The sequence below is a fragment of the Heptranchias perlo genome, chromosome X, assembly GCF_035084215.1.
Source record: "Heptranchias perlo isolate sHepPer1 chromosome X, sHepPer1.hap1, whole genome shotgun sequence".
Taxonomy (NCBI): domain Eukaryota; kingdom Metazoa; phylum Chordata; class Chondrichthyes; order Hexanchiformes; family Hexanchidae; genus Heptranchias; species Heptranchias perlo.
In genome coordinates, this window is record NC_090370.1 from 4,468,273 (window position 1) to 4,491,090 (window position 22,818).

The 22,818-nt window shown below is 45.1% G+C and overlaps 1 protein-coding gene across 2 annotated transcripts in view; it reads right to left on the reverse strand.

The window, feature by feature from the left end:
• Positions 1-22,818, reverse strand: part of esyt1a (extended synaptotagmin-like protein 1a) — a 124,145-nt gene that overhangs the window by 2,527 nt on the left and 98,800 nt on the right. For both annotated transcript variants that reach the window (XM_067976547.1, XM_067976548.1), the window contains 15 exons: positions 22,653-22,802; positions 19,161-19,358; positions 17,839-18,015; positions 17,364-17,446; positions 16,278-16,326; positions 14,900-14,989; positions 14,068-14,163; positions 12,689-12,760; positions 9,945-10,031; positions 6,660-6,803; positions 5,839-6,089; positions 5,326-5,418; positions 3,406-3,537; positions 2,410-2,506; positions 499-548 (listed from right to left, as the gene is read on the reverse strand). In XM_067976547.1, coding sequence (XP_067832648.1) covers positions 499-548; positions 2,410-2,506; positions 3,406-3,537; positions 5,326-5,418; positions 5,839-6,089; positions 6,660-6,803; positions 9,945-10,031; positions 12,689-12,760; positions 14,068-14,163; positions 14,900-14,989; positions 16,278-16,326; positions 17,364-17,446; positions 17,839-18,015; positions 19,161-19,358; positions 22,653-22,802 — 1,769 coding nt within the window. The remainder of the gene's footprint in view (positions 1-498; positions 549-2,409; positions 2,507-3,405; positions 3,538-5,325; positions 5,419-5,838; positions 6,090-6,659; positions 6,804-9,944; positions 10,032-12,688; positions 12,761-14,067; positions 14,164-14,899; positions 14,990-16,277; positions 16,327-17,363; positions 17,447-17,838; positions 18,016-19,160; positions 19,359-22,652; positions 22,803-22,818) is intronic.

The following is a 22,818-nucleotide window of genomic DNA, read 5'->3' on the forward strand; positions in this document are numbered from 1 at the left end:
CAGGGTGTTCAATTGGGGAGGCTTGTGATAGCACTGGTAGTACTACCTACTCATCACAAGGGTCATTTTCTAAAAGTGCTGGTACCCGCCAGATACTGATAATCAAATGGCACCTCGGTACTCCAGAGAAGTTTAGGCAAGAAGTTCCACTGAACAGCTAAGTGGGGCCTGGATTGCAACAAAGCTTTTATTGCTGCACTTCCCTCATTCCCTGAAGCCATGAATCCAGAACTCCTGCACTCATCATGAGGAGATGGATCGTGTTTCATTTTCTAAATATCTGCAGAATGGATAGCTCCACTGGCATGTTTAAAAAAAATGGAAGAAAAATTAGGAAATGGGATGTTAATCGTGATAACATGGGCAATGATCAATTACTGCTAAAATAGGGTAAACACAAGTAAGAAAATAGTTTAACTGACAATGACACGCAACCTGCTTGGCCCATGTTGTCTTTTTCAAAGCCCTGAACCCCGACAATATGGCTTGCTCACTTACCACTGTGTTATCTCCTGAGTCAGGTCAAGCAGTGAGAGATCAATATGGAGCTGGAAGAGAAGCAGAGACAAAGTGCCTGGTTAGAACCCGGATTCAGTAAAATTAAAAATTAAGGAGACAGGGCACAAAATAAACAATAACGGATACCCAGGAATGATTACAAGAGGGGCTTAGAATGATCACAACTGTTCCAGTACAGCTACAACACTGGCATCTACCCGACAGTGTGGAAAATTGCCCAGGTATGTCCTGTCCACAAAAAGCAGGACAAATCCAATCCGGCCAATTACCGCCCCATCCGTCTACTCTCAATCATCAGCAAAGTGATGGAAGGTGTCATCGACAGTGCTATCAAGCGGCACTTACTCACCAATAACCTGCTCACCGATGCTCAGTTTGGGTTCCGCCAGAACCACTCGGCTCCAGACCTCATTACAGCCTTGGTCCAAACATGGACAAAAGAGCTGAATTCCAGAGGTGAGGTGAGAGTGACTGCCCTTGACATCAAGGCAGCATTTGACCGAGTGTGGCACCAAGGAGCCCTAGTAAAATTGAAGTCAATGGGAATCAGGGGGAAAACTCTCCAGTGGCTGGAGTCATACCTAGCACAAAGGAAGATGGTAGTGGTTGTTGGAGGCCAATCATCTCAGCCCCAGGACATTGCTGCAGGAGTTCCTCAGGGCAGTGTCCTAGGCCCAACCATCTTCAGCTGCTTCATCAATGACCTTCCCTCCATCATAAGGTCAGAAATGGGGATGTTCGCTGATGACTGCACAGTGTTCAGTTCCATTCGCAACCCCTCAGATAATGAAGCAGTCCGAGCCTGCATGCAGCAAGACCTGGAGAACATCCAGGCTTGGGCTCATAAGTGGCAAGTAACATTCGCGCCAGATAAGTGCCAGGCAATGACCATCTCCAACAAGAGAGAGTCTAACCACCTCCCCTTGACATTCAACGGCATTACCATCGCTGAATCCCCCACCATCAACATCCTGGGGGTCACCATTGACCAGAAACTTAACTGGACCAGCCATATAAATACTGTGGCTACGAGAGCAGGTCAGAGGCTGGGTATTCTGCGGCGAGTGACTCACCTCCTGACTCCCCAAAGCCTTTCCACCATCTACAAGGCACAAGTCAGGAGTGTGATGGAATACTCTCCACTTGCCTGGATGAGTGCAGCTCCAACAACACTCAAGAAGCTCGACACCATCCAAGATAAAGCAGCCCGCTTGATTGGCACCCCATCCACCACCCTAAACATTCACTCCCTTCACCACCGGAGCACTGTGGCTGCAGTGTGCACCATCCACAGGATGCACTGCAGCAACTCGCCAAGGCTTCTTCGACAGCACCTCCCAAACCCGCGACCTCTACCACCTAGAAGGACAAGAGCAGCAGGCGCATGGGAACAACACCACCTGCACGTTCCCCTCCAAGTCACACACCATCCCGACTTGGAAATATATCGCCGTTCCTTCATTGTCGCTGGGTCAAAATCCTGGAACTCCCTTCCTAACAGCACTGTGGGAGAACCGTCACCACACGGACTGCAGCGGTTCAAGAAGGCGGCTCACCACCACCTTCTCGAGGGCAATTAGGGATGGGCAATAAATGCTGGCCTCGCCAGCGACGCCCACATCCCGTGAACGAATAAAAAAAAACAACCTTGCAAACATGCTCAAATACAAACAGTGCCCTGCAGCAAGTCCCATGATTTGTCTAAAAAAAATTTAATCCTCAGGATTGATGCAGTTTGTAGATATTCAAATTCCCCAGTTCAATCATGATCATTTAAAAAATAATTGCTGAGGAATTGTGAATGTGGGTTGTACTGTATTTGTTATATACTTAGAATATTTCTCTTTGCATCAACGGACCTTTTCAAAGTCGTGCAGAGGTGTACAATACCTTTCCAATCTCTTTGGACATGAAGGAAACACTGTTCTTCACAGTGAGGTCCAGCTTTCTCTTCTGAGCTTCCTCCAATGATATTTCAAAGTCAAATCTAGAACGAAAACAACCAGCAAAAGTACATAAGGAAGTCCAGAATGAGAAAAGGCCGTTCAGCCCATCAGTTCTGCTCCAGTCAGAGTCCCTGTATGTTGATTCTACCATGGACTCCCTCCCACACCAACTGTTGATCCCCTACTTTAGGGACACCAGTTTCCTTCCCCAACCTGCCCAGAAAAAAGAAATCAAGCTGTGTTGCTAATATCTCGCTAACCCACAATCCCCTCTCGCCAGATATCGATCCAATTCCTTTTTAAACGTTCCAATTGACCCCAACCTGACTTTTTTCTCTGGAAGGTTGTTCCACATGCCCACCATCCTGTGAGGGAAAAGTCAAATTTCTTCTGATTAGAACACAGGTTGGAGGAGGTGTGTAGAATATTTTTACCAATTTACTATTACTATTTCACTGCTGTGACTGGAGGCAACTGGAATAGGGAACAGAACTGGATTATTCAAAGTGCTGTAATATGGTTTATAAAACATAGCAATGTACAAGGTACACACCTGTTTTACAATTGCTATTTTGCTAACATATCCTCTGAGTAACACATTTCTGTTGTATACGTGAAAGACGTAAAACATGCGCAAAGATCGGATTTTTTGCTGTGATTTTACTGCTGAAAATAAGGTTCCATACAGCAGCATGTTCAAAGAGCTGCTATCATGTTGCCCTAATATTTAAGAACATCCTGATGCTGAGACTCCTTCTTTAAGTAAATTGGGTCAGTCCTCGCTCTCATTTATTGCCATCCCTGTTCATTAATTTTCCATTCTATTGTTCCCATCGCCCTCTGTTTTCCCTTCACTCTCCCTCTTTTGCCATGGATCTCTCTTCCCTCTGTTTCTCTTCGTTCTCCTCCTCCATTTCCTCATCTATCCTGCACTCCTTACTTGTCGTTAAACTCAGGATTGATCGTTTTCTTCTTCACACTCGTTTTTCTCTTTGTCACTCGATTTTTGTCAGGCTGCAGAATGAGAGAGATATACGGGTCAGGGATCTCCTTGGAATGGAGCTTCAGATTCCTGCAACAGACAACCAATAAACATCGAGTAAAGCTTTCGTACACATTGCGTGATTAGATTGCGCTTGTTTATAGAGATCATTTTCAATCACCAGATTTTTCTTTCTCCTACATCGAGTGCTGACCTTCATGCTATCTCCCTTCTCTGACATTAGACTATGCTGGGGTTACAGGCTCCTCTGTAACTCCCTCCAATGCCAATAGAAGAGGCGGGTACTCTGGTTTGCTGCCTGAGCCCTGTTGTCTTTTGTTCCCCATGAGCCAGAATATTCTACAATTGTGGATGTAACTTGTATCCACAACCAACCCAAGGGACAGGTCACTCCTTTCGTAACATTAACACTATTCTCTCCATTTTATTATTGTGAACGTTTCTTAACCGTTTTTATCCTTTAAAAAAAATGTATTCTTATCTCCATTTTATCCCTTTTTAGCCTCCTGGGCCACGTACCCTGGACTTTGTTTGGGAGTAAAACCAAGTGATCATATCCACATTCACGTGTGTGGGAGGGAAACATGGAAGAGGTGGAATCACAGTCAATGGTCTCATACTCTTCAGTAAGTCTATTGCCTCGGAGCTGCACCTGCTGACTAAGACTGTACGTCTTTCATGTTGCGTAGAGTTTTAAGTTCTACAAGCTCGTAGGGATTTGGTGAAACTTATCATTGCTAAAATCAACGTAAAGCCCTATAAAATTCACTGCTATTTCATGAGCTCTTCCTGACTTCACCAGCCTCATGCAAAATGCTGCTTGTGAAAAACATACAGCCCAACAACAAACCAGCCAAGACTAGTAGCTGTGGTTGGTATCCAAACCCAAGGCTCTGGTGCTGCACACTGACGTGGTTGCATTTTCCACTCAGGTATTTCTTACTCTTCCAGCCAGAGCTCTCTGAGCACACTTACTTAGGCCAACCTCAGTTGCCATGACACCTTTTTCTTTGGCCTGCTAAGAGTCATGGTGAAAACCATGGTTCAGTGGTTAGAATGTGGAACTCGCTACCACAAGGAGTAGTTGAGGTGAATAGCATTTAAGGGGAAGCTAGATAAGTACATGAGGGAGAAAGGAATACAATAAAAACAATGTCACTACAGACTGTCCCAGTGTTATATCAATGATATTCCCATTTAAACAATGAAATCTGTTCTGAAAGGCGAGGGAACTTTACACAAAACTAGGAATCTTTGATGAAGTGTTTTTAAATTATTGAAAAGGCATGTTGGTGAAGAAGGATCAGCAGAGAATCCCATATCAGAACTTTGGGTGGGGTGACAATAATGATACAACAGCATTTCTGCACCCGATTACATAATTTCCAATTTAGGAATTCAGTACCATCTGCACTTTCTTAATTGTAGTAAATTATCAAATGATATTCTATTAACCGTAACAGTGTTCCAATATCTGTGGGAATTCTTATATTGGAAATTGATATATGACTAACTGCATGCTGTCAAGGTGAGGTGTTGCAGCAATGATGCTCCTGTATCTACAGGAACTCCTGCATTTTACAGAGGGAAAAAAAAGACTGTTTACGGTCACAGAAGGAAAATAAAGGTGCCAATATATCCTGATGGGGAAGAGGAGAAAACAGGAAAGGAGGAGAGAGAGAAGACAAAATGCACATCCTGGTGTTCCATTCATTGAGTGATTCAAAGGGATAGGTGATTTTAAAACTGGATCAGTACAGGATGCATGACACTATCTCTAGAAGGTTTTCACTGTGATCTGTAAAGTGGAATGATCTATTAGCAGTAAAATAGAATGACTGCCTCCCAAACCCTTACCTGCAGGAATGTACTACAAGCAGCAGTCTCCCTTGCTGCGTGTTATACTGTAGTGTTAGCTTGATCTGTGGTGACTCGGAAACATCCATTTTGCTGAAACAGGAAGAGGACAGTATCTATGATTATATGAAAAGACAAGCAACAACGGCACAGTGTAGTTTCTGAGCAGTTGACAAGTTAGCCACCAGCTCAGACTTCTGTGGCCCCCTACTTGTGTGGACCCTCAATACATTCAATGTTAAGGCTGCCAGCTGCATTCCAATTTCCTCCCCAATTTTCTAGTGCAAAGTGCAGCGGTGGGTGGGTCAGGTCATGCAAATAGTCCAGGGCAGGAAAACCGCGTGCTTCCATCCTCTGGCAGCAGACACAACGCACCTTAGGAGAAAAGGCATTATGGTATGATTTAACTTTTAACCCTTGGCCTTTGCCATGCTACACAAAGCTAATGTGTAGTCGAAATAAGCAAAGGGTTAATGTATGCAACTGGTATGAAAATAAAAAGTTGCTCTCTACCGATTCATTCTCTGCCGCAGATCCAGTTCAGATGATGCTGACTCGCTGGCTGGAATGGTGGCAGTATGCTCTGAAGCAAAGGAGGTCATAGAATGGCTGCTGGGATCATGCACTAATGAAGAAGCGGGTTTCAGTTCACTCTCATCACTAACTGAAGGGGCGAAGGACACATTCTCCACTTCACCGACAGCTGTTTCCTGTGCGAGGGACTTAATCGAGAAAAGCTCGCTGGAATGCTCAGAAACTAGGATCTGTGGGATAATTTTAAAAAAGTCATAGCATCGCCATTATATAAAAGCACAGTCCGAGCACCCCAATTATATAAAAGAAAATTCAGAGCACGCCATATATAAAAGAACAGTCTGCGCAACCCCATCATATAAAAGTACAGTCGCAGCACCCCCCCCCCCATCATATAAAAGCACAGTCGCAGCACCCCCCAGCATTTAAAAGCACAGTCGCGGCACCCCCATCATATAAAAACACAGTTGGAGCACCCCCAGCATATAAAAGAAAAGTCGGAGCACCCCCATATGTAAAAGAAGTCAAGGCACTTTGGGACAAGCCCATTATGTGTTGCAGGCCATTGGTCACAATTGAAAGCATGTTCACATGATGGACATACAGATGGAGACACACACACAGACATATTTGTGTACAGACAAACACGCACAGGTACACACATCAGACATACACACACTGACAAGCACACACACAGGTACACACATACATAGATATACATATATATAGGCACACACATATATATACACAGACACATAGATTATACATACACAGTCAATACTTGTTTCATATTCTCTTACCCCCAGCATGACTTTTAACATAATTTGACTGTTGGGTCCTGAATTTTCCAGCTGGAACCACTTGTCTAAGGTCAGATTCCTGCTGTTTAGCAGTTGGGAGAGTGGAAGGGTCAGAGTCCCCAGGGTATGACCATCGTCCTTAACCTAGGGAACAAATTTGAAATTTTTTTTTAAATGAAAAAGGCACGTACTAGAATCTTTGAAATCAAGTCAAGAGATGCTAAATATAGTGGCTTAAAATGAGATAAAAGTAAAATCCACTCGATTTTCCATTACAGCGGTGTGGGGTTTCTGCCTCATTGAGTTAGGTTTGTTGATATACTGAGGTGGGTTTGTTGATATACTGAGGTGGGTTTGCTGGTGTACTGAGATGGGTTTGCGGTGTATTGAGGTGGGTTTGTTGATATACTGAGGCGGGTTTGCTGGTGTACTGAGATGGGTTTGCGGTGTATTGAGGTGGGTTTGTTGATATACTGAAGTGGGTTTGCTGATGTACTGAGGTGGGTCTGTTGATATTGGGCACAGAATGTACTCTGGGTGGGGGACTTCAAGGTCCATCACCAAGAGTGGCTCGGTAGCACCACTACTGACTGAGCTGGCCGAGTCCTGAAGGACATAACTGCCAGACTGGGCCTGCAGCAAGTGGTGAGTGAACCAACACGAGCGAAAGACCTACTTGACCTCGTCCTCACCAACCTATCTGTCACAAATGCATCTGTCCATGACAGTGTTGGTAGGAGTGACCACCGCACAGTCCTCGTGGAGACAGAGTCCCGTCTTCACACTGAGGACACCATCCAACATGTTGTGTGGCACTACCATCGTGCTAAATGGGATAGAATCAGAACGGATCTAGCAGCTCAAAACTGGGCATCCATGAGGCGCTGTGGGCCATCAGCAGCAGCAGAATTGTATTCCAGCACAATCTGTAACCTCATGGTCTGGCATATTCCTCACTCTACCATTACCAACAAGCCAGGGGATCAACCCTGGTTCAATGAGGAGTGTAGAAGAGCATGCCAGGAGCAGCACCAGGCGTACCTAAAAATGAGGTGCCAACCTGGTGAATCTACAACTCAGGACTACATGCATGTTAAACAGTGGAAGCAACATGCTACAGACAGAGCTAAGCGATTCCACAATCAACGGATCAGATCAAAGCTCTGCAGTCATGCCACATCCAGTCACGAATAGTGGTGGACAATTAAACAACTAACGGGAGGAGGAGACTCCGTGAACATCCCCATCCTCAATGATGGCGGAGTCCAGCATGTGAGTGCAAAAGACAAAGCTGAAGCGTTTGCAACCATCTTCAGCCAGAAGTACTGAGTGGATGAGCCATCTCGGCCTCCTCCCAATACCCGCACCATCACAGAAGCCAGTCTTCAGCCAATTCGATTCACTCCACGTGATATCAAGAAGCCACTGAGTGCACTGGATACAGCAAAGGCTATGGGCCCAGATAATATCCCGGCTGTAGTACTGAAGACTTCTGCTCCAGAACTAGCTGCGCCTCTCGCCAAGCTGTTCCAGTACAGCTACAACACTGGCATCTACCCAACAATGTGGAAAATTGCCCAGGTATGTCCTGTCCACAAAAAGCAGGACAAATCCAATCTGGCCAATTACCGCCCCATCAGTCTACTCTCAATCATAGGAAGGGATGGAAGGTGCTGTCGACAGTGCTATCAAGCGGCACTTACTCACCCATAACCTGCTCACCGATGCTCAGTTTGGGTTCCGCCAGGACCACTCGGCTCCAGACCTCATTACAGCCTTGGTCCAAACATGGACAAATGAGCTGAATTCCAGAGGTGAAGTAAGAGTGACTGCCCTTGACATCAAGGCAGCATTTGACTGAGTGTGGCACCAAGGAGCCCTAGTAAAATTGAAGTCAATGGGAATCAGGGGGAAAACTCTCCAGTGCCTGGAGTCATACCTAGCACAAAGGAAGATGGTAGTGGTTGTTGGAGGCCAATCATCTCAGCCCCAGGACATTGCTGCAGGAGTTCCTCAGGGCAGTGTCCTAGGCCCAACCATCTTCAGCTGCTTCATCAATGACCTTCCCTCCATCATAAGGTCAGAAATGGGAATGTTTGCTGATGATTGCACAGTGTTCAGTTCCATTCGCAACCCCTCAGATAATGAAGCAGTCCATGCCTGCATGCAGCAAAACCTGGACAACATCCAGGCTTGGGCTGGTAAGTGGCAAGTAACATTCGCTCCGGACAAGTGCCAGGCAATGACCATCTCCAACAAGAGAGAGTCTAACCACCTCCCCTTGACATTCAACGGCATTACCATCGCCGAATCCCCCACCATCAACATCCTGGGGGTCACCATTGACTAGAAACTTAACTGGACTTGCCACATAAATACTGTACCTGCAAGAGCAGGTCAGAGGCTGGGTATTCTCCGGCAAGTGACTCACCTCCTGACTCCCCAAAGCCTTTCCACCATCTACAAGACACAAGTCAGCAGTGTGGTGGAATACTCTCCACTTGCCTGGAGGAGTGCAGCTCCAACAACACTCAAGAAGCTCGACACCATCCAGGGCAAAGCAGCCCGCTTGATTGGCACCCCATCCACCACCCTAAACATTCACTCCCTTCACCACCGGAGCACCATGGCTGCAGTGTGTACCACCTACAGGATGCACTGTAGCAACTCGCCAAGGCTTCTTCGACAGCACCTCCCAAACCAGCGACCTCTACCACCTAGAAGGACAAGGGCCGCAGACACATGGGAACACCACCACCTGCACGTTCCCCTCCAAGTCACACACCATCCCGACTTGGAAATATATCGCCGTTCCTTCATCGTCGCTGGGTCAAAATCCTGGAACTCCCTACTTAACAGCAGTGTGGGAGAACCGTCACCACACGGACTGCAGTGGTTCAAGAAGGCGGCTCATCACCACCTTCTCAAGAGCAATTAGTGATGGGCAATAAATGCTGGCCTAGCCAGCGACGCCCACATCCCATGAAAGAATAATAACAAAAAAATATACTGGGGTGGGCTTGTTGATGTACTGGGGTGGGCTCGTTGATTGATGTACTGGGGTGGGCTCGTTGATTGATGTACTGGGGTGGGCTCGTTGATTGATGTACTGGGGTGGGCTCGTTGATTGATGTACTGGGGTGGGCTCGTTGATTGATGTACTGGGGTGGGCTTGTTGATGTACTGGGGTGGGCTTGTTGATGAAATTGCTTGTTGGCTTAACCCAGATTGGGGGAAGAGTGTCGAGGACAAGAATTGTCATATTCCGGCATTCTTGCTGTTTACCTGAACCTCCAGACATTCCACATTTGGATTCCCCACAAGGAATGAAAACGACTCCTCCCAAATGGGTGGTTCTGTGCTATTAATAACCTATAAAAAAAGAGAAGGACACCATTAGCAGTTTGCAGTTTTGCACAAAGAACAAGGAAAGTTAGTGGAGTGCGTGTTTCAGCAACGTGATCCTTTCTTAAAACTCCCAGACTGTACAGTCCAACCCACTGCAGCACCCAGTTTCCTTTAACATACCACGTTCACTTTTTTGTGTTAAATGTATTCTTTCTGCCCTCTTTAAAATAGTTTCAGAAGGGGAGGGGGGATTTTCTGGTCGTAAAGGTGGGAATGTCATTGTCAGGAATAGAACAGTGAGTATCATCAAACCCTCCCAGGGCAGGTACAGCACGGGTTAGATACAGAGTAAAGCTCCCTCAACGCTATCCCATCAAACACTCCCAGGGCAGGTACAGCACGGGTTAGATACAGAGTAAAACTCCCGCTACACTGTCCCATCAAACACTCCCAGGGCAGGTACAGCACGGGTTAGATACAGAGTAAAGCTCCCCCCACACTGTCCCATCAAACACTCCCAGGGCAGATGCAGCATGGGTTGGGTACAGAATAAAGCTCCCTCTTCACTGTCCCATCAAACACTCCCAGGGCAGGTACAGCACGAGTTATATACGGAGTAAAGCTCCCTCAACACTATCCCATCAAACACTCCCAGGGCAGATATCAAGCACTCCCAGGGCAGGTACAGCATGGGTTGGGTACAGAATAAAGCTCCCTCTTCACTGTCCCATCAAACACTCCCAGGGCAGGTACAGCACGGGTTATATACAGAGTAAAGCTCCCTCAACACTATCCCATCAAACCCTCCCAGGGCAGGTACAGCACGGGTTATATACGGAATAAAGCTCCCTCTACACTGTCCCATCAAACACTCCCAGGGCAGATGCAGCATGGAGTAGATAGAGTAAAGCTCCCTCTACACTGCCACATCTACCACTCCCAGGGCAGGTACAGCACGTGTTAGATACAGAGTAAAGCTCCCTCTACACTGTCCCATGAAACACTCCCACAACAGGTATAGCACTAGATACAGTGTAAAGCCTCAACCCGAATCTCAAAATCCACATGCTTCTGTATCAGTGTGACATGTGCTATTTCCATTTCCCTAAACAGCTGTTCCTATGGCCTCTCTGACCAAGACTGCAAATTTAGTGCTAATTAGTGCAGAATTAAATCATCCAGATGAGGAGGTCATAATTTCATACATTACCAGATTGTTAATGAAACAGCTTTATTGTGGTTCTCACTGTCCCCATTTCTATGTAGATGTTGGTTTGTGAAATGAACCCAGAGTTCGTTATAAATCGTCCTGCAGGCTGTGGTGTGTACTGGTGAGGAGGGTGTCCAATGATACCCATTTGAGGAATTGTAAACAATTTTACAACACCAAGTTATAGTCCAGCAATTTTATTTTAAATTCACAAGCTTTCGGAGATTTTCTCCTTCCTCAGGCAAATGTTTCAAGATCTCCTTGAAGCCTACGCATTTATACATATTGAACAATAATAAATGGTGTTTACAGACTGCCCCTGCAACTGCCCGTTGCCAAGGCAATCACCGTGTTCAGACAGAGAGGTGTTACCTGCAGAACCTCCGAATACACATTCAATAAAAAAACAAACAGGGAAAAAAAAACAGAGAAAAAAAAACACAGAGAGAGGCAGAAACATCCGGAAGGCAGAGAGAGCCAGCAAATGACCCATTATATTAAAAACAGATAACATTTGTTCGCTGGTGGGGTAACGTGTAGCGTGACATGAACCCAAGATCCCGGTTGAGGCCGTCCTCATGGGTGCGGAACTTGGCTATCAAGTTCCGCACCCATGAGGACGGCCTCAACCGGGATCTTGGGTTCATGTCACGCTACACGTTACCCCACCAGCGAACAAATGTTATCTGTTTTTAATATAATGGGTCATTTGCTGGCTCTCTCTGCCTTCCGGATGTTTCTGCCTCTCTCTGTGTTTTTTTTTTCTCTGTTTTTTTTTCCCTGTTTGTTTTTTTATTGAATGTGTATTCGGAGGTTCTGCAGGTAACACCTCTCTGTCTGAACACGGTGATTGCCTTGGCAACGGGCAGTTGCAGGGGCAGTCTGTAAACACCATTTATTATTGTTCAATATGTATAAATGCGTAGGCTTCAAGGAGATCTTGAAACATTTGCCTGAGGAAGGAGAAAATCTCCGAAAGCTTGTGAATTTAAAATAAAATTGCTGGACTATAACTTGGTGTTGTAAAATTGTTTACAATTGTCAACCCCAGTCCATCACCGGCATCTCCACATCATGACCATTTGAGGAAGGTTTTTTCTGGAGTTGGGCTGGCTGCTTGCTCTGATGGCTGACGTGGTTTGCAGAATGTGACTGGCTGTAACACAGCGGAGCCAGAGTAGAGGGCGGGTTTGTCACTCAGTCCCTCCTTAGACCTGCTTTTTGAAGAATGTGATTTTCTTGATTTTACCAGCAATGATTTTTGGCATATTTTGCTGTGACAAATCACCAGCCCTAACCTCAATGTCTAGGATTACACATTGCCAGGGAGAAAGGGAATGAACCATCTATACCAGTGGCCTTCATTCAGGAACAGGCTGATATAAAGAGCATCATTTTCTCCAGATGCCAGAAATTTGTGCATTTTGAAAGCTCCAAAGCCGATTGCCCAGCGAGAGGGTCAGTCCCTTACCTGACTTTTAAATGAGGTGTGATTGACGGTGAGCTGAGCCATTGGACTGGGGAGCTTCTTCCCTTTCTTCATCTGTGTGAACATGTGAAATCCACAGTCAGAATCACAACGATGAACAAGAGATAGCGACTTACTTCAACTCTCATTAATGGTTTTACTTTATAGTGTAGATTAACAATAACACAATCATTGGGAAAAGACTTGTCTTGAATGGCCAAGATTAGAATATAGTACAGTACCATGCACACAGACACAGACCCTATTTGGATGAGTGGCTGGGTCTTGGTTTTGGAGTCATACAGTCAGGGCAATGGGAAAGTTGCCCCCTACAAATTGATACATGAGCCTTGATAGATGGCTGGGAAATATAGATCCCTCCCCTTCCAACTATATTTCTAACAAGCCTAGAAGCAGACTAGCCCATACACTGGCAGGGACCAGACACAGGCTTCTCTGTCCACACCAACCAATCTAACTCTCCAGAAACATTGGATGCATTCCTCTTGGCCTTTGCACATATAAACTGATTTACATTCTGCCACTAGACTGGCAGAGATCACATTATCTCTCACCCCCCCATAGGCGATACTAGATTCCGGAAAACAAAATAAATTTTAAACACACATTTTAAGGGTGTCTTGCTTTGTTGCCATGGTATCATTACATACAGCAGCCATTCCCCCACACACCCTGATAGCAGGAATCTAATGGCAGAATATACAAAACAGTGCTGCGTGTGCACAGGAAATTTTGTTTTGCTTTGTCTGGATACTGGATTATTTGCAAATATCCAAATCTGGCCCAATTTCAGTACTCAGGAATGAACTAAAAATGGCACAGATGGAGTTACTTTGTGTCCTGTGTCCCATTGGGTGTTCGGTACCTTGATTTCAGTTTCCTTAGTTGGCGTGATGTATTTTATCCTGTGGGCACAGTCCTTCCTTTTTATGATATGCTGTCCCTTGTTCCCCTCTCTCGGTCTCCTCAATCCATGCACTTTCTGTGATCAAGAGAGCACAGTCCAGTCCCACTGCTGTGCTGGGAGCTGCTCAAGGATAACATTGGTTGGCACTCAGTGTCTCATCAAGGTGGCATGGCTGAAATTGGTGGGGGGGGGGGCAGGAGACTGAGGTGTGGAGGGTGATGGTTGTGAATCTATATCCTATCACTCCACAGCACCCCATGGTATTTGCCACTAGTGCTCCAGCATGTTGCACCACAGCAACGCCTGCACAGTGAATAAGTACAGGACATGGAGGGAGTGGGGTCTTAAACCCCTGAATATCACTATATGAGGCTTTAAGGCACAAACAGCTTCAGCAAATATAACTGGGACAGAAATCAGCATTTTACTGAGAATCAACAAGCCTGAGGCCTACAGGAAGTTCGTGTGCTCTGTCCAGGTAGACGGTCAAGATGGCAGCAGATGTCTCCACCTCGTTCTGTGTAAAGATGGTCCTGTTAGCCTGAAGCACCTGCAAACAGACAGATGGTGGGGGGGGGGGGGAAATCATTAACGTAGAATACCAACTCAGACTAAACTAAACGAGAGGGGTAAGCAGCTTCTTTACAACTTCTCGTTAACAAAATAAAAATCAGCAAATGCAAAATCCTTCATCTGGACTCCCTTTCAGTCTGGTTGTTCAGTGTCCCTATTTTGGTTCTAGTAATTGACAGGAAGCAAAATACACACACAAGAAACACTGTTATGTAGCCTGGTGTAGATGGAGGATTGTGCAGGAATTTCACAATCCCAATTTCATTCTACAGTACAGTACAGGCCAAAATTATTTATTTTAAAAAGTGTAATTCTTAATCCATGTGGGTGTGACTGAGATCATTGGCTGTGATCTGACTGGGGTCCACCATCCTTGTCAGGCCCACATGGGTGTCTGCCCAGCTTCTTTAAATACAATAAGGCGTGTATTTTTGACTTTGAAACATGAAAGCATGATGTTCAGCTTCCAAAAATGAAAACTATTTGTTCTCCCCTTCACCAGCTGCAAACAATAAAACACAGACTCAACCTGCAGGAGCTGAATTTCCGAGTTATTTGGAACTCACCGAGAGCCTGCAGCTGGCACCACCCCCACCACACCCTGCCCGTAAGGCATTGTGTCACATTGCACCACCCTCTTGGCTGAAGAAACATGACCACCTGAGAAATGAGAGAGTTGAACAATAAATAGAAAGAAAACTGGTACCACTCACCTGGTCGAGGATGACTGAATCCATGCTCGGTGGCAACCATTCCAACTTGAGATGAAGTTTTCCTGATTTGACATCATTCAGCATGAACCACTGCAGATAAACAAGGAAAAAGAACATACAGTTGGGTAGCATAGTGGTTATGATAATTGTTTCATTCCCCAACATTAACAACTAATGGGTAACTAGCCTGTATAATGTCACACATACAGTGATCCTTGGGCCTACTAGTCCTATATAGGGTTGCCACCTGAATGGCTCTCAACTAGACACTCCGATTTTAGAGCTGGCTGTCAATTTTTACCTTAAACGTAAACTTGGACGCAAAAGTGCGGTTTTCTGAGTTTATTGTGGAGCTTGCATTAAAATATCAAAACTCGAACCACAGCTGCAAAATCACCAGGACCTGGAAACAAAGTTCAGCACCACAGCAGGGAAAGGAGCAGCTAAAGAGTGGGATTAGATCATGTTGAGAGAAACAGACTTGATGGGCCGAATGGCCTGTTTTGGCATTGTAATATACTATGGGGACGATTTCCAACTGCTGCCCACTTCATTTCTGGAAAACAGGCGTCTGGATTCTTTCCACTTTCTTCCAGGACCATTCTATCCTAATGGGTAGAATGGTCCTGGCTGAACAACCGCTCTGTGCTGGTAGGCTGCTTGGTTTTAGCTGGTTAAACTCCATAATCCTTGACATTTCCCAACCTGTGTCTGAAAGTTTAGCTAAGTGTGTCATGATGGGGAGAATGTGAGCACCCTGTATCAGCCAAACAGAAACTCCAATTATGTGAAAGCTCATCGGGAAGGGAGCCTGCCTGATTCTCCATCCATTTGACTTATTGAATAGAAAATCGGGTGGCTCCGTTAGGGGCATGCACGAACAGAGACTCAAGTGCGGAGATGGGTATCCACATGACAGGCACCCAGCCAACTATAACAGAAAAATGCTTGAAAGGGGATCCGATTCCGCAACTCAGCTCATTTTGGACCTTTACAGCCAGCAAAGAGACACTTTCATCCCTTCAGCCTGCGTTGGATTTGAACCCACTTCCCAAAGGTGAAGGATATGTCTGCCTACTGCACCGGCCAGTTCTCTGGGATGGAAATATAGGGGCAGATTTTCCTATTGCAGCTGGAAGTATTGGATTCGCTGAGCGCAGCAAATACAGGGAAATCGGGCGAGGAAGAGCACACGCCTCTAACGGACATGCCCGTTTAATTTAAATGGATGGAAAATCAGGCAGGCTCCCTTCCCGATGTGCGGTCCTCCTCGCCTGATTTCCCCGAACATGCTGCATCCAGGGGATCCAATACTCCCAGCTGCAGCTACAGGGAGATCTGTCCCACTATATGATTTGAATTAACCAGATTTCCATACCTCATCCATAACTTTATTGTTCATGATGTCCTTGTAACCAATCTTCAATCTGCATGTAAGAGATTACAATTTCAATCAAACGCATCAAGGAAATTCTTTTACATTACAAGTGAATACAACTAAACGTGAACCTTTCCAGAAAGCAGTTAATTTGTTAGTAGATGTGTGGTGGACTTATCCTGACCACTCACAGAATTTTCCAGCAATTTTATGGTGTTTTGTTTGCCTTTTGATGGGACAGTGTAGAGAGAGCTTTACTCTGTATCTAACCTGTGCTGTACCAGCCCTGGGAGTGTTTGATGGGACAGTGTAGAGGGAGCTTTACTCTGTATCTAACCCGTGCTGTACCTGCCCTGAGAGTGTTTAATGGGACAGTGTAGAGGGAGCTTTACTCTGTATCTAACCCGTGCTGTACCTGCCCTGGGAGTGTTTGATGGGACAGTGTAGAGGGAGCTTTACTCTGTATCTAACCCATGCTGTACCTGCCCTGGGAGTCTTTGATGGGACAGTATAGAGGGAGCTTTACTCTGTATCTAACCCATGCTGTACCAGCCCTGGGAGTGTTTGATGGGACAGTGTAGAGGGAGCTTTACTCTGTATCTAACCCGTGCTGTACCTGCCCTGGGAGTGTTTGATGGGACAGTGTAGAGGGAGCTTTACTCTGTATCTAACCCGTGCTGTACCTGCCCTGGGAGTCTTTGATGGGACAGTATAGAGGGAGCTTTACTCTGTATCTAACCCATGCTGTACCTGCCCTGGGAGTGTTTGATGGGACAGTGTAGAGGGAGCTTTACTCTGTATCTAACCCATGCTGTACCTGCCCTGGGAGTCTTTGATGGGACAGTATAGAGGGAGCTTTACTCTGTATCTAACCCATGCTGTACCTGCACTGGGAATGTTTGAATGTGTTCCATGCCCCAGTGATTACACGCTTCACCTTCATAAGCACAAAATTCACCAAAGCATTTGCAGCATCAGTTACTAGTACTACAGAGGGTCAATGCTCCCACTGGAGGGTAAATTTTTGTTTGAATGCTTTGTTAACATTGTATGAAAGTTTCTGAATCTCCTGATGGATCGACATACCTTCCGAGGAAATCATCCCTGTCCACGTCCTTATCAAAGAGCTCAAACTCCAGCTCCTGACCGGGAATATGATTTACGATGACCTAGAGGAGAGAGGTTACCACAGGTCAGAACATTCCTTAGCGAGAGAGTAGCAATTGATCAAACCACACCAGGTAGGAGGAACTAACAGGGCCAGAAATTTGCCCCCAAGTGTGAAAAAATCTACCACTTTATACGACAACCACCAGGAGTGCTCAGTGAAAAACAAGGGACAGTGGTTGCCCCACACAGGGCTCGCCCTCTCAGCCATGGAATGGCAGAGAGAAGAAAATAAACTTTAAATACATTTTAAAATGAAGACTCACTCAGCCTACTTGTTTACCAGATCCACCCATTCCATTTGGCACCCATCAGCAGATCATGGTCCTGCAGAGTAAAGAGCTTTTATTTTATTTCCCATTGGTTTCAAACTGCATGATCTGAACACACTGACCTCATACATCTCATGCCACTTGGGATTGAGGTTGTCTTTAATTGTTCTGCTTCGGAAGCCTTGGTCTCCCGCCCGCACTTTGACGTAAGGATCAGACTTCCCTTTCACTAGCCCTTTCATGAAGTTGTCCTTTGCGATCAGGTTCTCAGCTTCTAGCAGATGAATCCGTATCACTCCCTGAAAGGAGACCGAAAGTTAAAGACTGCAACTTTTTAGGAACTTTAGGAACAGGAGTAGGCCATTCAGCCCCTCGAGCCTGCTCCGCCATTCAATTAGATCATGGCTGATCTGTACCTCAACTCCATTTTTGATTGCTTCTTGTTCCATTAGGAAATGGTGAGCAGAAGATTGTGTTTGATTGGCCCTATACACACACTTCAGAATCTTGGTTTCTCCCCAACAGTCATTTTTTAAATAAGTGTACTTTTTGATCACTCAAAAAAACCTCTTGACAGTATTACAAAATTGCACTGGATTTCAGCCCAATAAAACAGTTTGAAGTAAATCTCCAAAGTAGAATCGGATTCTTCAAATTCTAACAGTTTTGCGTCCTGTATAACTTCAGAGGTATACAGGACGCAAACATTGAGGTATATTCTGTATTCTCTCCCACAAATTACACTGCTCATAGTTTTTATATGAACTGTTTCTTGCATTCACTCCCCAAAATCAATCCCCGCAATCAGTACCGCTATGCAATCCCACTATTCAATCCTCACAATCATTCCTCGCAATCCATTCCTTTTCATTTCCTTTTTATGTTCGTGCTTTCTTGCTTCAGCCAGAATAATGGCCTAGTCTTAAAAACTCTCCCATGGAACAGGTCACGCACCTTTCCAGGATCAATACCAGCCCACTTCTGTCTTTGGTACAGGAAGTGGATTTAGATGCAAGGCACTGCTACCCATAGCCAAGTTACCCACAGCCACTGCTACCCAGTCCTTGCACTGGGTTGGCTGGGAATCACTGAATCTGTTCTAACAGGCCAGCTGAATTGAATTATCGATCATGGCTGGAACTGAATGTGCATCCAGTTTAAGCCATTCAAATGGGACTTTGAATCAACGCTCGCCTAAATGTGGCTCAACTTTGATTTTCCAAAAGGAGTCCAGTACTCTCTCACTAGATGGGGCACCTGCAATGGCACCATTTTAAATTTGATGGCCTTGACCCTAGTGTTACTCTATAATTCAAAATCAATAACTGACCGGCCAAGCCAAAGATGAAGTATTTCATCAACTATCAGCCTGATCTATACCAACTGGAATAGTGAATCCTTACACAAGCGGAAATATATAGCAGCCACGTAATTGACCAAGTACCTCAGTCCCCACACTGCTCGGGGCACTGCTCTCAGTTGGTAAGGGAGCTTGGATCAGACTCCCCACTCCTGTAGCCTCCACCAACTTAGCTGCAGTCATATTGATTTTGTCAGGCTTGGATGAGTCCTGTTTTTTTTCCAGCGTAGATTTCCGAGTTCTAGGAATCTTCTCCGGATCAACCGCATCAGAAATCAGGACCTGCCACAGAGACAAACGCACAGCCATAGTAAAAGAAAGCAGGATAGTAGTGTGGCATCTGATTTATTCTGCTTTATTTTAAAAACTCATAGAAACATAGAAAATAGGAGCAGGAGTAGGCCATTCAGCCCTTCGAGCCTGCTCCGCCATTCAATATGATCGTGACTGATCCTCTATCTCAATACCATATTCCCGCTCTCTCCTCATACCCCTTGATGCCTTTTGTGTCTAGAAATCTATCTATCTCCTTCTTAAATATATTCAGTGACTTGGCCTCCACAGCCTTCTGTGGTAGAGAATTCCACAGGTTCACCACCCTCTGAGTGAAGAAATTTCTCCTCATCTCAGTCCTAAATGTCCTACCCCGTATCCTGAGACTGTGACCTCTCGTTCTGGACCCCCCCCCTTCCCCAGCCAGGGGAAACATCCTCCCTGCATCCAGTCTGTCTAGCCCTGTCAGAATTTTATATGTTTCAATGAGATCCCCTCTCATTCTTCTAAGCTCGAGTGAATACAGGCCGAGTCGACCCAATCACTCTTCATACGACAGTCCTGCCATCCCAGGGATCAGTCTGGTAAACCTTCGCTGCACTCCCTCCGTGGCAAGTATATCCTTTCTTAGGTAAGGAGACCAAAACTGCACACAATACTCCAGGTGTGGTCTCACCAAGGCCCTGTATAACTGCAGTAAGATATCCTGTACTCAAATCCTCTTGCAATGAAGGCCAACATACCATTTGCCTTCCTAACTGCTTGCTGCACCTGCATGTTTACTTTCAGTGACTGGTGTACAAGGACACCCAGGTCCCTTTGTACATCAACATTCCCCAATCTATCACCATTTAAATAATACTCTGCCTTTCTGTTCTTCCGAAGTGGAGAACTTCACATTTATCCACATTATACTGCATCTGCCATGTATTTGCCTACTCACTCAACTTGTCTAAATTGCCTTGAAGCCTCCTTGCATCCTCCTCACAATTCACAATCCCACCTAGTTTTGTGTCGTCAGCAAACTTGGAAATATTACATTTGGTTTCCTTATCCAGATCATTGATATATATTGTGTATAGCTGAGGCCCAAGCACTGATCCCTGCGGTACTCCACTAGTCACTGCCTGCCACCCCGAAAAAGACCCATTTATTCCTACTCTCTGTTTCCTATCTGTTAACCAATTTTCAATCCATGCCAGTATATTACCACCAACCCCATGTGCTTTAATTTTGCACACTAACCTCTTATGTGGGACTTTATCAAAGGCCTTCTGAAAGTCCAAATAAACCACATCCACTGGTTCTCCCTTATCTATTCTACCAGTTACATCCTCAAAAAACTCCAGTAGGTTTGTCAAACATGATTTCCCTTTCATAAATCTATGTTGACTTTGTCTAATCCCGTTGATATTTTCTAAGTGTCCTGTTATCACATCCTTTATAATAGACTCTAGCATTTTCCCTACTACTGATGTTAGGCTAACCGGTCTGTAGTTCCCTGTTTTCTCTCTCCCTCCTTTTTTAAATAGTGGGGTTACATTTGCCACCCTCCAATCTGCAGGAACTGCTCCATAATCTATAGAATTTTGGAAGATGACAACTAATGCATCCACTATTTCCATGGCTACCTCTTTTAGTACTCTGGGATGCAGATTATCAGGTCCTGGAGATTTATCGGCTTTCAGTCCCATTAATTTCTCCAGCACTATTTTTTTACTAATACTAATTTCCTTTAATTCCTCCTTCTCATTAGTCCCTTGGTTCCCTTGCATTTCTGGGAAGTTATTTGTGTCCTCTTCCGTGAAGGCAGAACCAAAGTATTTGTTTAATTGCTCTGCCATTTCCCTGTTCCCCATTATAAATGCTCCTGTTTCTGACTGTAAGGGACCTACATTTGTCTTCACTAATCTTTTTTCTTTTTACATACTTGTAGAAGCTTTTACAGTCCACTTTTATGACTCAGAAAGAACAAGTGATTCACGTACAGCATTTAAGGGGTTCCTATTTCAAATCTAACAGGGTGTCTTTGTCTGGTGAAAGTGTTACAGAGAAGCCTGTCTCCTCCTCATTGTATTTTTCACTTCCACACACACCTAGCTAGAATGTGAGACAGATGTGTACAAGAGGGCAATAGTGCAGATAGAAAGAGCACAAGAGAGACAGAGGAAGGGGAGGTGATACATGGAGGGGTACGTTTCCTCTGGTAGCATGCTCCTTAATCTGTTCACATAAAATGTTTTCGTGTGTTATTTGAACAATATTCAAAATAATTGAGTTAATGATTATGTTAAAATAGTATACAAAGAATTTTAAGTGAACAGATGAAATAGTACGCTCAGAGGAAATTAAGCTGCAAGGGATACAAGAGAGAAACAGAGCAGGTGGAGAACATATCATGTAGCAGTACACAGAGAAAGCAAGGAACAGTGATTGAGAAAATTTGCTCTTTCACTCAGTGTGAAGGTGTTTAACCAGACCATTGATAGGTTGCTGGTGTATCCTGACATCCCATAATCTGGCCATATAATGTCTATTTTAGGCATTAAGACACTATTGGGTTTAAAGTTACAGCCTTTCTCCTGTGGTTGTAGGATGGATTCGAGCCTGATATTTTATGTGTACAGTAGGAAATGTGTAACTCTATGACTGCCCAGAAAGCAATGCCAATTACTTTGAGATTAAAACCTGCCAATATACCAGAAAGATTTCATGTTAAGCTGTTACTGAAACGGCTACAGGACAGACTGAGTAATGGCCTGAAGTCTAAGGGAGAAGAGAGAGACAGAGGGAAAGTGAGAGACTGAAAAGGAAACTCTGAAAATGGAAAGAAAGAAAGAATTGAGCAGAATGCTGGGGTACAGTTTTGTGTCTCCCACTCCCCACAGGGTGAGTTTCCATTCTTGGCCATGCCACTAGAGGGAGCCAGTGAGGTAAAAGAGGGCAACATTGCCAGTCACGTTCCAACATAAAAGGGTAGATTTTCATCTTCACCACCTGGGCCATAATCTGGTGGAGCAAATTCCCTGCCTTTTATAGAACCCGCCTGATGTGCATTCCATTGAAATCAGTGGGATGAGAGTCAGGCGGGTTCTATAATGGGCAAACACCAGATTACTGTCAAGGCAGTGAAGATAAAAATTTATCCCAATGTTCTGGCTCCTGGTTCTTCTCCTTGAACTCTGTGGTCAGGCCACCTGATTGTTCCTGGTGTCAAACCCAGCACTGTCCCTTCAGTTCCAGACCACATGCGATCTTCAAAAAAAAGGTCCAAAATCTCTGACCTGTTGATAGCTCACTCACCCGCATTATGATTTTCAGATAAATCTGGCTGTTGCGTTCAGAATGTTCTAGTGGGAACCACTGGTCAAACCTCATATCTGGGCTCATCAGTAACTGTGACAGAGGCAGGGACAGTGATCCCAGACTCAACTGCCGGTCATCATCCTTAACCTAGAATAAATAGTAA